The sequence below is a fragment of the Peromyscus leucopus genome, chromosome 13, assembly GCF_004664715.2.
Source record: "Peromyscus leucopus breed LL Stock chromosome 13, UCI_PerLeu_2.1, whole genome shotgun sequence".
In the NCBI taxonomy this organism is placed as follows: domain Eukaryota; kingdom Metazoa; phylum Chordata; class Mammalia; order Rodentia; family Cricetidae; genus Peromyscus; species Peromyscus leucopus.
The window spans coordinates 53,013,799-53,029,436 of record NC_051074.1 but is presented as its reverse complement, the minus strand read 5'-3'; the positions used below and the strand labels follow the sequence as shown (position 1 = coordinate 53,029,436).

The 15,638-nt window shown below is 46.0% G+C and overlaps 1 protein-coding gene across 1 annotated transcript in view; it reads right to left on the bottom strand.

Moving 5' to 3' along the window:
* Mpp4 (membrane palmitoylated protein 4) overlaps nt 1-13,468 on the bottom strand; it is a 41,027-nt gene extending 27,559 nt beyond the window's left edge. Inside the window, exons 1-7 of the mRNA XM_028885604.2 lie at nt 13,330-13,468; nt 11,782-11,903; nt 8,693-8,770; nt 5,304-5,384; nt 4,340-4,471; nt 3,610-3,691; nt 1,888-1,973 (exon numbers count right to left, since the gene is read on the bottom strand). Of these exons, the coding sequence (XP_028741437.1) occupies nt 1,888-1,973; nt 3,610-3,691; nt 4,340-4,471; nt 5,304-5,384; nt 8,693-8,770; nt 11,782-11,903; nt 13,330-13,405 (657 nt within the window). The 5' untranslated portion in view covers nt 13,406-13,468. The remainder of the gene's footprint in view (nt 1-1,887; nt 1,974-3,609; nt 3,692-4,339; nt 4,472-5,303; nt 5,385-8,692; nt 8,771-11,781; nt 11,904-13,329) is intronic.
* Between the last annotated feature and the right edge of the window lie 2,170 nt (nt 13,469-15,638).

Below are 15,638 nucleotides of genomic sequence, written 5' to 3'. Positions count from 1 at the left end.
TGCCTCAGTGTGGGGCACCAGGGTCACTGGCTTCAGAAACACACACTGAGGTGGCCTCTCCCCAGGACCCTCCACACTGCTGAAGGACGCCTCACTCAGCAAGGTCTCTCTCCCACACACCCTGGGGAGAAGACAACATCGTTGACGTCCTTCCTCACTCAGTGAGCATTTCCTGAACACTCGTTTCGAAGCCAGCTGCCCCAGCCTGACGGGAAGGATAAAGGGGTCCCCCGCCTCTTCTGAGAGAACCAACAAGCTTCCAAACTAAAACTGGATAGGAGGAGCCCTTCAAAAGAACAAGTTAGAAGAGACCCTCCTGGCTTGATGTGAGCTACAGACCTGGTAACAGGCAGCAGATTAGTGAGACCTCATTCCTTCTCCTGGCAGCTTCCCAAGAAGCATCCTCCCAGGCACTCCGCAGCTGGAGCCAGCCAGGAGGCTGAGGTAGAAAGCTGCTTGGTCCAAGATGGATATACTTCTAATGCCCTTTGCATGGGATCTTGTGGTGGTAGCTTACAAAATGTTTGCGTGCTCTGGCTGTATTTCTTATTATTCATCTCTCAGCCACCACTGTGAAAGCCTAGAGTGAACCTAGGGAGTACCTGGGAGTACCTGGGGGAGATGTGTACCTGGGGGGATGAGCATTTCCAAGTTTCTAGGCGGAGTAAGTGCTGAACTGCTGACAGTCCCGACACGTGAGAATGAGGACTGGAGATGGAAGGCTGAGATGCTTAGGCACACAGGCTGGGCAGACACTGGACTCACCCTGAAGAACTGCTTCAGTTTCTAAAATTCCCAGCACCAGCCACCAAGGAACAGGAGCAGCAAGCATTATCCCTGCCCACATGATGCCTTTTGGTGACTCCTCTCTCCACCCACCCAAAGCTGCCCAGAGAAAGATGTCAAACAGACGTAAGCTGTATGAATATATTAGGGAGTGAGGGGATGTTTCTCAGGTTCAAACTGTCTCCAAAACCTCACTCTGCCCTGGCTTGGTTTCCCACTGAGCACAGGCGATGAGGGACTTGTGTGTGTGTGTATGTGTATGTGTGTGTGTGTGTGTGTGTGTGTGTGTGTGTGTGTGTGTGTGTGTGTGTGTTGGGGGTGACTGGTCCTGTGGAGGAGATGCTTGGGAAGGGATGTCCCCAGCCTTTGCCAGGACTTCTGGGGGTTAAACACAAAGCTTGATGAGTTACCTGGCAACAGACAAGGTCTAGGGCTGGAGGCAGAAAGCTGCAAGAGGGACTCTGCTGTGGATGATTGATTGATAAATAAAATACTGATTGGCTGGTAGCCAGGCAGGAAGGATAGGGTAGGCGGGACAAGGAAGAGAAGAATTCTGGGAAGTGGAAGACTGAGGCGCTGCCATGAAAAGCAAGATGTAAGGTACCGGTAAACCACAAGCCATGTGGCAACTTTTAGACTAATAGATATGGGTTAATTTAAGATATAAGAACTAGTTAATAAGAAGCCTGCCATGGCCATACAGTTTATAAGAAATATAGGTCTCAGCCAGGCGGTGGTGGCGCACGCCTTTAATCCCAGCACTCCGGAGGCAGAGGCAGGCAGATCTCTGTGAGTTCGAGGCCAGCCTGGACTACAGAGTGAGTTCCAGGACAGGTGCAAAGCTACACAGAGAAACCCTGTCTCAAAAAAAAAAAAAAAAAGAAAAGAAAAGAAAAGAAAAGAAATATAAGTCTCTGTGTGTTTACTTGGGTCTGAGCGGCTGCAGAAGTGTCGGGTGAGAGAGATTTGTCCTGACCGTGGACCAGGCAGGACTGGAGAAAACTCCAGCTACAGGACTCAAACCCTGTCACACCACAGCACATGCACCGTGGGGCTTGGCATGTCACTAAGTCTCTAACAAAGACTGGAGGTAAGAGTTACCAGGATGTGGATCACTTCCTCGGGGTCCAGGCCCTCCACTGAAACACCGTTAACTTCCACCAGCTTGTCTCCAGCGTACAGCAGCCCTAGGAACGGGAACACAAACGGGAAGGGTCTGGCAGAGGCCACCATTCCAACGACTACAAGCCCACACCCCCAAGCATGTTTGAAATTTTTAAATAAAAATTAAACTGTTCACTTCGACTTATACACCACAACCATCTGTGAGCGCTCTATTTTCTAACTCTTTGCCGGCACCAAGAGCGTATTTTTTTTTCTACCCTGATGTTGTAAAATGGAACTAAAATGCTGACCAGAAGAACACTAAAGACATCAGGGTGTGAGTGAAGGACACATGAAAAGGAAAAGGAATGAATTATCCTTCAAAAGATTCAGTGTGGAACAACTTGGGGGATAAGATGAAGCCTTGAACTGGGTGTGGTGACACACATCGATAACACTAGCATCAGGGAAGCAGAAGCTGGGGGAGCGAGTTCAAGGTCACGGCTCAGTGGTAGAGCACCTGCCTAGCATGTTCAAGGTCTGGGTTCAGTCCCTAACAACACACACAGACACACACACATAAGCATACATACATATACACATATAAACACACACATAAACACACACATATAAATATTCATACATACACATATTAACACACATATAAACACACCATACACAAACATACACAGACACATAAACACACATAAACATAAACACATACATACATAAACATGCATACATAGACACACATACACACATAAACAAACATATATAAACACACACAGACATATACACACATATAAATACACACATATAAACAAACATACACAAACATATACACACGTATATATAAACACACACACACACATAAACTGCTACGAGTCACAGGAATATGAAACAGAGATTCAGCTGTATATGGTAAAGATATACCTGGAAGAATTAAGGGATTCTTCTGGAGGAAAAAGCCAAATCTCAGGGAGTATTTAGAGTTATTCGGCTTTTAATATATCAGCTGTTTCCTGCCCTGAATTTCTTGTGCGCTCTCATAATTTCCCCAAGAACTTATAACAGTGTGGATGGATCGTGCCTTGGGCATAAATACTTAAAGTACTTGGATAAGGTCACATAGACAAGGCCTTCTGCCTCCAGGCTTCCTGTTCCCTTTTTGGCATTTGCATTAGATGTCTGCCTTCTGCAAATATCCTTTTAAGCTACATCCAAAGGTAGGGCCAGCTCCAGATGAGCATCCCAGGACAAGCGACAGACAGAACAGCTGGTCAGACCACCCGCTAGGTCCCTGAGGCCCCAGGTTAAGGTAAACACCCTTGTGGAGACACAGCCTGTCTCCTAGGTGCATAGCTTTGCTGCTGGTGCAAATCAAGCTCAGATCTCCCCTCCTCTCCAGCCCTAGAGCAAATTCTTAGAACAAAAAGGTTTTCTTCATACCAGGTAAGGCCCGGTTCTTCCATCTGTGAAATTGTTCCGTTGCCTTGAGGATGATAAAAAGAATGCATTCCCACAGAGCCTAGCATATAAGGGTGCTCTGAACCAGGGGGGCTGGAGTCCCTTGGAACGTTTGTCCCTGTTTTTTTACTAGCCAAGCAAAGGAGCATCTGAAGGCCCTGACCTAAGAGCACAAAGAGACTTCTTGCTTCTGAAAAAGCCACAGAATCCAGTGTCCCTGGGTCTGGCTTACACCATGCCACCCCAGCTTACCGCTCCTCTCCACCAGGCCGCCATGGATGACCCTGGCCACCAGGATATCCCCTGTTATCTCATGGCGCTTGATGGTGGCTCCCTAAAGAGAGAACACAATAGGTTCTGGGCTTACTAACACGACTATTTTTCTGGTAGCTTCAGTTAGCACAGCTCTTGTCTTTCAGACTATGATTTTCTTACTAACCAGAAGGGGCCCCCAGTCACCCTGTGGCCATCAGCCACATCATGCCATCTAAAAGGAAGGGCCATCAGACCTTGGCCTCGTAAGGCCTCCATATAATATATAGAAATAGAATATTTAGAGTCTTCCAAAAATAAAGTGCCCTTGATTATAATCTAATAGAAGGAAGCACTCTTAGAGAATCAATTAATGTCTTACCCACTTCCTATTAGTAGAAGAGAAAGATGTAGGCCAGTGCATTAGAATTGAGTAAAATATATGAAAGACAAATAAAATATATAATACAGATGTCCTTTCACCAAAAAGTTTATATTATATCTTGTCTTCTCATGAAAGAAAAAATACTAAACAGAAACCTTTTGGTCATGAAAACATTATGCCCAGGAGTACATTTGAACCACAGGAAAAAGTACACGGGCTATCATGCCGTTATTTCCACTCTGTGTGTGACTGAGACAAAACCGCCAGTCAAGTAACCATTAGACATGACTTAGATCACAAGGAACCCTGGCATAACCCTAAACAAGAGATAAATGATTTCCTTACCAGGGGCTGCTGGTTTTTCACCAAACACACGATCCTCATAGCTTCTTCGCTGTCAGGGATATCGTCCGGCAGCGGGGGGAGAAAAGGTTCAAAATCTTTCTGAGCTACCGTATCATGGGCACTGAGCAGAGCCTGGGAACAGAAAGAGAAAGGTGAGCAACGTCACATGTGGCACACACGCCCCTGAAATACGGTGACTTGATACTATATGACACCCAACCACAAACACCACGCCTACATGTCAGGCACAATCCTAAGCAAATTCAGTCATGGTCACCTTATGAGATAGGTGTATTTATTGCTCCCTGATTATGGACAAGGGGTCCGGGAATACAGAGGTTAAAAAGTGTACAGAAATCTCTTTCAGGGGCTGGAGAGATGGATCAGAGGTGAAGAGGTTAATAAAGAGCTTGCTCTCTTTCAGTGGACCTGGGTTCTGTTCCCAGCACCCACATCAGGCAGTTTACAATTGTCTGTGACTCCAGTTCCAGGGGATCTGATGCCCCCTTCTGGTCTCTGCAGGCATCTGCACACATGTGGTGCACATAAACTCATAAAGGCACATATACATATATACAAATAAATGTACATCCCAAATAATTTCATACATTGTATTCAAAAGTCAAAATCTTCCCAACATGGAGAGAAAGGATAGGAATTTTTTTCTGTGTAACCAGGAGCTGCTCTGGATGACTGCCCAGAATTTTAGAGGCATAGTATCTTTTTGGGAGAACAAGACACCCCGGAAAGTTCTGGGTGCCTCCTCATACACGTGAGAGAGCATTGGCTCAGTGATTAGTCAATCACATGTGAGCCCCACACCTTCAAGTATAATCGGTTTGTCATTCATATACAGAAACAGAATATATGTTCAGAGACAATGTTTTATATCCTTTTTATTTACTCTTCCCATCTCTGTCACATGGCAAATGGGCAAACTTTGTCCATTTTAGCAAATGCTTACCTTGCAGTGTGGAGCCTGGAGGACTTGTCTCAGCTCTTGGATCTCAGGAGAACTGGAGGCTTTGGATAATAGCTCCAAGACCTGATTCATGATGGAAAAAGATACAGCATAAAGTATTTTTAAGCCAGGTGCCTTATGGCTGTAATCCTAGCACTTGAGAGACCGGGTCACGAGGGTGACCAAAATTCTGAAACTAGCTTAGTTCCAAAGTGAGTCACAGACCATCCTGGCCTACAGGTGAGACCCTGTTTCCAAAAAGCAAAATGAAATGAAATCAAATACTTAAAATCTTCATCATCTGGGGCTGGAGAGATGGCTTAGGGGTTATGAGAGCTTGTGGCTCTTTTAGAGGACCCAAGTCTGGTTCCCAGCACCCATTCAGATGGGTTACGACTGCCCATAACTCCAGCTGGCCTCTGAGGGCACCCCACACATGTACTAAACACTTACACAGACATATACACAGACATAACAACAATCTTTATCACCTAGTCAACTTCACACAGGCTGAAAAGTAGATGTACTAATATGATGTTGACCTAAGAGACATTGCTACTGAAGCCTTCTTTTCTGTCTCCAGAGACAGGGCCTAGTGTCTTTCCTTAGCTGTTAGACTTTACCATAGCAGACAGAAGCCAAGACTCAAGGTAGATTAAACCCATGGTAGCCTAAGTAGCCAGGCCTTTCCCTCTGGTATTGCTAAAGTGGCTTTTATTAATGCAGTACATTACAGGCAGGTGAAGCTGAGCTACAGGGGAGCCGAGAATTCAGGCCACTCAGTCTCATGAGAAGCTCCATTCTTTGAGTAGAAAATGGGAATGATGATTTTTATTTTAAAGTGCATCATTTTATCAGCAATTTCGATACTTGCTGCAAATGTGAAATGACTTAGAACAAACTGTAGACCTGCTTTCAGAGGACATGGTATTGCTATGGAATGTCTTTCTGTATGCTGTGAATATGTGTTGCTCTGATTGGTTGATAAATAAAGCTGCATTGGCCTATGGCAAGGCAGGATAAGGTTAGGCAGGACATTCAAACTAAAGACAAGACAAAGAAGGGTAGAGTCAGGGGAGACTCCAGCCTGCCACCAAAGGAGCAACAAGATGCCAGCAAACTAGTAACATCACAGCCACATGGCAACATATAGATTAATAGAAATGGGTTGAGTTATAAGAGCTAGATAGCAAGAAGCCTGGCCCACAGGCTATATATACAGTTTGTAAGTAATAATAAGCCTCTGTGTGTTTACTTGGGCCCAAGGGGTTGTGGGACCGGGTGGGACACAGGAAAACTTACAACTACAGGTCATTGAAGCTTTATTTATCAACCAATCAGAACAACATGTATTCACAGTATACAGAAAGACATCCCACAGCACAGTATTTTTAAAAGTATGAATCCCCAGTAGCACACATCACTGCACATGGCCAAATAAAGCATGCAGGTCACAGGCTTCACACCTGTCCACAGGGTTAGTGAGTAAGATGCCATGTGTACATTACCCTGCAGACAACTGGGGACAGTTTGAACTGCTGCTTGCTGAAATGGAGGGTACAGTCTCTTCCTTTTTTTCTCACCCCCTCATCCTCTCTTTGACTGACTCCTTCTATGGTTTTGAACACATTTTATGTAATGGACACTGTTCGAATAGTTAACAGGCAGACAAAAATTCTCACTCTCTTGGAGTTCACATCCCAGTGGGGCAGGCATAGGCAATAAATACAACAGAAATGAATGTTTTTGTCTGATATAAAGAGTTAAGAGGAAAAACAAACCAGGGATGTTGGCCAGGGAGTTCCAGGAAGGAGTCCAATTTTAGATGAGTGGCCAGGAAAACTTTTCCTGGAATGTGGCCTTTGACGGATTGAATAGGAAGGTCATGAGGACTCATGAGCAAGAACATGAGTGGCTTAAGGACAGGCCAGGGCAGAAAGGATGCAACAGGAGCTTGTCGATCATGAGGCCAACATGGTTGGAGCAGAGGAGTGGAGAAAATAAGTATGAAATAAAGCCACCAGAGAGGCTCAGTCATGTACGTGTGTTGGGATCTTGGTGTTTTTGTTTTTGTTTTTTCAGAGTTGGGGGGGTCATAAGGAGGACTGGGGAAGAGAGACAACTGGTCTGGTTTGCTTCTAAGGCTTCTCTGTTGGAAGCAGACACGGGGGAGTAAAGGTGGGGCTGGAGGAGCCGGTGGAGGGGACACCCAGTTATTTGTAAGGGTGTCAATGGCTTCTACTGAATTACGTTAGGTGGCACAGGACTGGTGTGCTGTGGAATGCTATTGTAAGGCGTGTGGCTTTTGTTTATGTTGCATTTGTTTAACTCTGTGAATCCGTGTTACTGTGCCTGTGTAAAACACCTGATTGGTCTAATAAAGATCTGAACGGCCAATAGCAAGGCAGGAGAAAGGACAGGCAGGGCTGGCAGGCAGAGAGAATAAACAGAAGGACAAATCTGGGAGGAAAAAAAGGAGAGAAGAGGTAGCCAGAGGAGGACTCCAGGGGCCAGCCACCCAGCTACACAGCCAGCTACAGAGTAAGAGTAAGATTTACAGAAGTAAGAGAACGGGAAAAGCCCAGAGGCTAAAGGTAGACAGGATAATTTAAAGTTAAGGAAAGCTGGCTAGAAACTAAGTTGAGCTAAGGCCGGGTATTCATAAATAAGAATAAGTCTCCATGTGTGATTTATTTGGGAGCTGAGTGGCGGGGCCCCCAAAACAGTAAAAAAAAAAAAAAAAAAAAAAAAACACTGGTGAGAGTCCAGATCCAGATGTGTCTGGAAGTGGAGCTGACAAGGTTTGCCACATGACTGGTGAGATCTGAGAGAAAGAAGAGACTCCCAGATTACAACAAGATTCCGGCCTGACATAGTACTGCAGTGACAGAGACAGGAAAAGCTGTGATTGGGGTGAGTCGAAGGGGACATGTGAGGACATGCTAAGTTAGACATGTCCTTCCAACTTCAAGGAAGACAGGCAGGAGGAAGTTGGGTAGTGAAGACTGGAATCCAAACAAGATCCAGATCCATGTTGGAGATAGAAACTGGAGAATCATTACCACAACGTCACCTTGTACACATAGGGCCAAGTGAATGTGAAGGACAGGGCAAAGGCAGAGATGGTCATGTGCTAAAAATATACATGCGTGTGTGCATGAATGCGTGTGTGTGTGTGTGTGTGTGTGTGTGTGTGTGTGTGTGTATGCATGCGTATGTGTTAGTTTTGAAAGATAATTTTTCTGCTTTATATTAAATTTAATTAAGGACATTTATTAAAGTGCATAGTCATTGACCAAGTTCTCCCAACAGAAACCTCCATTTAAACAAACACTCCAGGTCACAGGACATCATCAAAGGCTCTATAGGTCTTCTGGGCAGAGCCACCTTACCTCACAGGATAGGATCTGTGCATGGGTTGTAGCAGGAAGGAGCTTCTTTTCTTTAAACTTCTGGAGGCAGTCATAGACCTGCAGAAGGGCACAAGTGTGAGAATGATATGGAAGATGTGACCGGTCACATTTTAGAGAAAAGGCTCTCAAAGGAAGAAACAGCCGAGGCGGCTGTACCACTGACATCTGAGCAAGCGACACCGTGTGACTCCAGCGGCTAAGTGGAGGTCCCAGTGCCTCAGCGACATCACTCCTGGCTGCTACCAGGAGACAGATAGCCCCAGGGAAATTTCAATAATAAAAAGTATGCAAATGTTTCCCTTGTTTAGGTGAGGAAGGTAAAGAGAAGGTTTCTGATGCTGATGCCAACAGGGATCTATAGACAATGCACACGGGGGCTTCTCAAGGGAGGGTCTATGGGGTAGAGACTCCTAAGGACCTCTGTGCTGGGCAGATGGGCAGGGTACGTATTGTGTGGCTCTCGACCCAACAAGGGTCCAGGATAAGAAGTTAGACCTTTGGAATGTGCTCAAAGCTGTTCAGTTCTCTTTCCTCAGGCAATTCTCCAGTGCAAATTCCAGCTTCATCTCTCCTGATCCTTGGGGATTCTTTTCCATACTGGACGAGAAATCAGGGTGGGTAAGCAAAGCTCGCCCGGCTTCACAGTGCTGCCCTTCATCTTATTCTGGGAATCAAATTCATCTTACAGATGGAGAAAGGAGTTTCAAGAGGCACCTTAGCCTTTCCATCTCTATCTGGGATGAGCAAGCTTCCTGCGGTACTGTAGGGTTGGTACTCAAGTGTGTTCCTGGTAGGGGTCAAGTGCTAGCTAGGTATGGTCTACATACTGAGTTCCAGGCCAGCCAAGACTAAACTGTGAGACCTGGGATCAAGGGATTTAAAACAAGTGATGTGCATCTTTGGTCATACAGAGGATGTTACCACTTCCATTCTAAAGACTATAACATGAGCATGCACTATAAGGCTGACCATATTTCATGCTTAATTAGATAATCCATATCTCCAAAAATAACTTCAAAAGGATCTTTTTTAAGAACACCTGTTCAGAACATCTACTCTGTAAGGTGTACAAATTTTTAATCAATTTTTAGAAGATTCTATCAGGGTAAGGAAATGTTAAGAGTTCCAACTAGATCCATGGATGTTTTAGCTCCTGATTTTAACAAAAGAGGAATGACATTTTGTTTTGTTTCTTGAGATGGAGTTTTAGTATGCATTCCTTACCACCTGAAACTTACTCTGTAGGTAAGGCTGCCTCACAGAGACCCACCTGCCTCTGCCTCTCAAGTGCTGGGACTAAAGGCGTGCACCCCTACACCCAAGCAGAAGTGGCTTTTTATAAAAGCATTATTTGTCCAGAGTTGGCCTTAAGGACAAAGGACTCTGGGGGAACTGATATGGAGTTGCTGGTGGCCATTGTGGTAATTGTATTGTGATCCTAGGGGCCTCTGAAAAAAATAAGTTGGGGACAGTAAAGAAAGGATCGGACAGAGTTTTGCATTCCCAAATGCTTCCAAAGCTAACAGGGTTGTGTCTATATATGTCTCTCTGTCTCTGTCTCTGTCTCTGTGTGTGTGTGTGTGTGTGTGTGTGTGTGTCTGTCTGTCTGTCTGTCTGTCTGTCTCTTTCTCTCTGTATCTCCCCACCCCAACTTTTCTTGAGATAGGGTCTCATTGATTCCAGGCTGGCTTCAGATTGACTTTTAGCCATGAATGACCTTGAACTTCTGATTATCCTGCCTCTATTCCTGAGTGCTGGGATTACAGGTGTGCACCATCTTGCCTGGTGTGGTGGTTTGAAAGAGAATGGCTTCCATGGGCTTATAGGTTGAATGTTTTAGTCACTAGGGAGTGGCACTGTTTGGAAAGGATTAGGATATGTGACCTTGTTGAAGGAGGTGTGGCTTTGCTGGAGGAGGTGTGGCCTTGTTGGAGGAGGTGTGGCCTTGCTGGAGGAGGTGTGGCCTTGTTGGAGGAGGTGTGGCCTTGCTGGAGGAGGTGTGGCCTTGCTGGAGGAGGTGTGCTACTGGGGTGGGCATTGGGGTTTCCAAAGCCCATGCCAGGCCCAGTGTCTCTCCCTCTCTCTCTGTTGGCCGCCCATAGCTCAGAATATAAAGCTCTCGGCTCTGGTTCTAGTGACGCGCCCATCTGCTTCCTGTCATGATGATTATGGACTAACCCTCTAAAACTGTAAGCAACCCCCAGTTGCTTGCATAAGAAGGTGGAGAAGGTGACAATCTCCAACAGGCATGCGTCCTCACTCGGCCGCATTATGACGAGCACCTGTAGCTGGACAGCGCCTGCAGGGCAGTTCACAAAGGCCCCAGCACTAGGAGACAACTCCATCAGGGGCTACATCATGGTCGAAAGGCACTCGGAAATCAACCCTGCCCACCCAATCGTGGAGATCCTGCAGCAGCTGACTGGGACTGGCAAAACCAGGGCTGTCAAGGACCCTGTGGCACTGCTGTTAAAAGCTTTGCTTCTCCTTTCCGGCTTCTCACATGTGGATCCCCGGAAGAACTCCAACCATGATCACAACTGGCCTGGGCACTGATGAAGACAAGCATCAGTGGAGGTGTCCAGCATCACTGTCTCAGATGCCGCCTCCTGATGAAGACAAGCATCAGTGGAGGCGTCCAGCATCACTGTCCCTGATGCTGGCCTCCTGCATGAGGGTGCTGAGAACGCATCTCACATGGAAGCAGTTTATATCGAGTTCCCCCTGGGAAGCCTGCGACCTTTGTACTGTTTTAGTCCCTGGCTCCTCCAGCAGCGAGACTGGCCTTCATCCACCTGGCTCTCTACTGACTTCTTCATTCCCATACTTGTTTCTTAAACCAGGAAAATCCTCCCCTCAACCTGACAGCAAGGTTGTGTACTGGGGTTTTATGGAGACTTTTGTTGTTGTTATTTTTTGTTTTTGTTCTGAAATTAAAAGTATGCAAAACAGAGAAGATGCAGCAAATCAACAAGCCAACATCTTCGGCATGCTTTGACAGCAACTTGAAGGGTCCAAGCAAGACACTGGCTTTGGCCAGCCAAGAATCAAAGGCTTGGCGCACTCACCTTCAGCAGAGCCTGCAGCCACGGGGAACGGAGGAGGTCATATAAGAGACACACGCCATTCACATCTCGGCTGTAGAAAAGGCTCAGCTCTTGCAGCAGCAGTCTCAGGATTCCGGAGAGGCCTAGGAAAGGAGGACAGAGGTCAGCTGGGGGGGGGCACAAGGAGGGGCGGTAAGGGGTGACCAATGCTGCTTGGAATGCCAGGCTTGCCAGACACTGTATGAGTGGGGCAACGCTGGATTTAAGGCCTCAGGGTGGCTCCAAGCCCTGGCCCATCATTTCTGCTATGCCTTTCAGAAGACCATGTGACTGTGGGAAAAAGTTCCTTTTGGCAAACTGCAAATCAGCTAGCTTTCTCGAGGGGCGAGACTAACAGTAGGTGAATGATGGTGATGTGCGGACATGGGATACCGTGAGGATGATGCCATCACCTCCCCTCTTCTGCCTTACCACACAGGAATTTATCCCTAAACCATCCAGTTGTTTTCTGGGCCTTCTTTCTCTAAGCCAGACACAGATGGCTATTTGTACCCTTTCTGAAAATACTTATTGAGAGTGTTCCCGAAAACCTCTCCCGCTGGACTTTAAGTTTTAAAATTACATTGAGTTCTTTATTTACTTGTGTGGGGCTGGGGGCATGCACGCCACAGCATTTGTGTGGAAGCCGGAGGATACCTTGTAGGAGTCAGGTCTCTCTTTAGACCATGTGGGTCCCAGGGGTGGAACTGATGTTGTCAACCCTGGTGGCAAGTATCTCTACCCACTGGGGCATCTGAATGGCCCTCCTCTTACATTTTTTTTCAGATTTATTTATTTATTTATTTATTTATTTATTTATTGTTTGTTTGTTTGTTTATTGTGTGCATATGAAAATGCATCTGTGGGGGGTCAGAGGGCAATTTGAGGGGCTTGGTTGTCTCCTTCTAACTCAGGTCACCAGCCCTGATGACAAGCACCCTCCTTGCTCACTGCCCCCAGACTTCCAATTATAAATTTCAACATTCTACCGAGCAAAAGAACTACATACATAGTAAGTCCTCGGTTGTTTTTTTGTTTTTCATTACAAAAACAAAAATTGGTCGGGCAGTTGGCAGCGTACGCTTTTAATCCCAGCACTCGGGAGGCAGAGCCAGGCGGATATCTGTGAGTTCGAGGCCAGCCTGGTCTACAGAGCGAGATCCAGGACAGCCACCAAAACTGCACAGAGAAATCCTGCCTCAAAAAACAAAAAACCAAAACCAAAACCGAAACCAAAAACAAAACAAACAAAACAAAACAAAAATCTTTCAAGTGTTACTCTGGTTGCGAACAAGGTAGGCAGTTCTGAGTTTCATATAGACAGTGCGGCCTGTGGGGCTCTGACTCTCCCGGGGCAATCGTCTTTTTGGCACTGACAGCTGCTCTCAGAATCACTGACACGAGTGGGCACAGGTGCAGAATAAGCCTCTGGAAATGACCACAGCAGGGGTCCCTGTGTACTTGATCCCAGAGGCAGACAGTACGGTAAGTCTTCTCCGGCCTCGGGAAGGAAACTCTGGTAACACATACCGTTCTCAGGACTGGGCGATGCGGAGAGTGTCCCGTCCTCGTCCGTCAGCTCTGCTCCTCTGTCGGACTGTTTCATCCTCCCTGCTGGCACACTTGGAAAGGGAAGGCAGAGACAGGAAGCAGACTGACAAACGGCAGCATGCCGTCACTCGGCCACACCAGCCACACAACGCTCAGCGTACTGGAGTACATTTTCAGCAACAGTTATTCTGTACGCCAAGTACTAAGTCGCACATACTGGGGTATACATCAAATACAACACAGCCTTGTCCTGTGACACTTCCTCTCCAAATCAGCTGCTACTAGCTGTGTGGAAGAGAAAACTATTATTCCATAAACACTTCCCCACTCCATTGTTTTTCTAAGATTAATTCTTTTACATCATGTTTAAACACACACACACACACACACACACACACACACACACAGACTCATATGCATGTGACAGCTCAGGTTTAGAGGTCAGAGGATAACTTGCAGGAGTCAGTTCTCTTCCTCCATCATGTGGGGTGTAGGGATAGATCTCAGGTCGTTAACCTTGCTTGTATGCACTGAGTCATCTCACAATCCTATCATCTTTTCCAATAACTGCCAAGTCATAGTCTATCTGCTTGCTTTCCTGGGTGAATTACCCATTGTTGAGAGCTCAGAGGGCCTCCCTGGCCCGAATGCGCACTGATGCCCCATTCTGTATATTGCACTTTGCATTCTTCATAGATCTCACTGCACAATTCCTGTTAGAAGACTGGACTGCGTTATGTGAAACAGATTACTGTCCTGGCATACACAGTCTTAATCTAGACACAACGTAACAGCGACCTGGCTCCCCAGCCCCCCTGATAGCCTTCCTGGTTCACCCTATAACCTGTCTAAAACCTAGACAACAGTGCCCCGTAGGTTTTGCGTTATATCTTAGCCCTATCAGTTTCAGTACACATCTTTTTTTTTTTTTTTTAAGGATTTATTTATTTATTATGCATACAGTGTTCTGTCTGCATGTATGCCTGCAGGCCAGAAGAGGGCACCAGATCTCATTACAGATGGTTGTGAGCCACCATGTGGTTGCTGGGAATTGAACTCAGGACCTTTGGAAGAACATCTCTCCAGCCCTCAGTACACATCTTTAACAACCAGTTTGAACAGCTTAATTTAATGTACTTCCAACAGCATTGCTTTAGATCTATTTACTCTCACAAAATAGAAATCCAAAATAACAGTGACCTAGTGAAAGTTTCTGCGTTCCTTATTTGACAGTTCAGAAGCAGAGACAATCCAGACTTGGTAGGTCAGCCTCAGTCCATAAAGTATTGAGGTAATGGGGTCCTGCCAGCTCACTGTCCCAACCCCAGGGTGCGTACAGCACACATCTATCTGCTCCAAGATGGTGGCATGATTTCCAGCCATCACCTCTACATTTCAGCCAGCAGGATGACGAAAGGGTTAAGAAAAGAAGGGCAAAGGGGAGATGGGGTCTTCAGGAATGTTTTAGAAGTAGTTCTACATGATAAACAATCACTGTAGTGGTTTGAAAGAAAATGGCCCCCAAAGGGAGTGGCACTGTTAGGAAGTGTGGCCTTGTTGGAGGAAGTGTGTCACTGTGGGGGCGGGCTTTGACATTTCTTTTGCTTAAGTGTCTCTCAGTGTTACAGATCACCTCCGGTTGCCTGCAAGATATAGGACTCTCAGCTACCTCTCCAGCACTGTGTCTGCCTGCATGCTGCCATGCTCCCCGCCATGATGATAATGGACTAAACCTCTGAACTGTAAGTGAGCCACCATAATTAAATGTTTTCCTTTATAAGAGTTGCCATGGTCATGGTGTCTCTTCACAGCAATAGAAACCTTAACTAAAACAATTCACCGCGCCTGCAGAACCTGCAAGTGTCTCATTGGACTCTCGTGTCCCTGGAGAAACCAACCCAAACCAACCCTAAGATGATGCAAACTTAGAACACAATTTCCTTTATAAACACAAAATAATTGGCAATTTTGAAACACACTGAATTTGGGCAAATGCTACCACCATGATTGGAGAATTAATTTAATTCATTGCACATTAAATCTGACCAAATAGTCCACCCAACCAGAAAATAATTTCACCAATGGCAATCCTGCTTGTGACTTAGGAAATCACTACAACACTTTGCAGTGATTGTATCTGCATTTGCATTCCAGGTTGCTACATCCTTTCTGGGTTTTGTGTAGTTTCAACTGTGTGTTTAAGGTGATGTCCACATCCACCCATTGAAATACAAGCCTTATGATCAGCTATTTCGGTTTTTTTTGTTGTTGTTGTTGTTTTGGTTTTT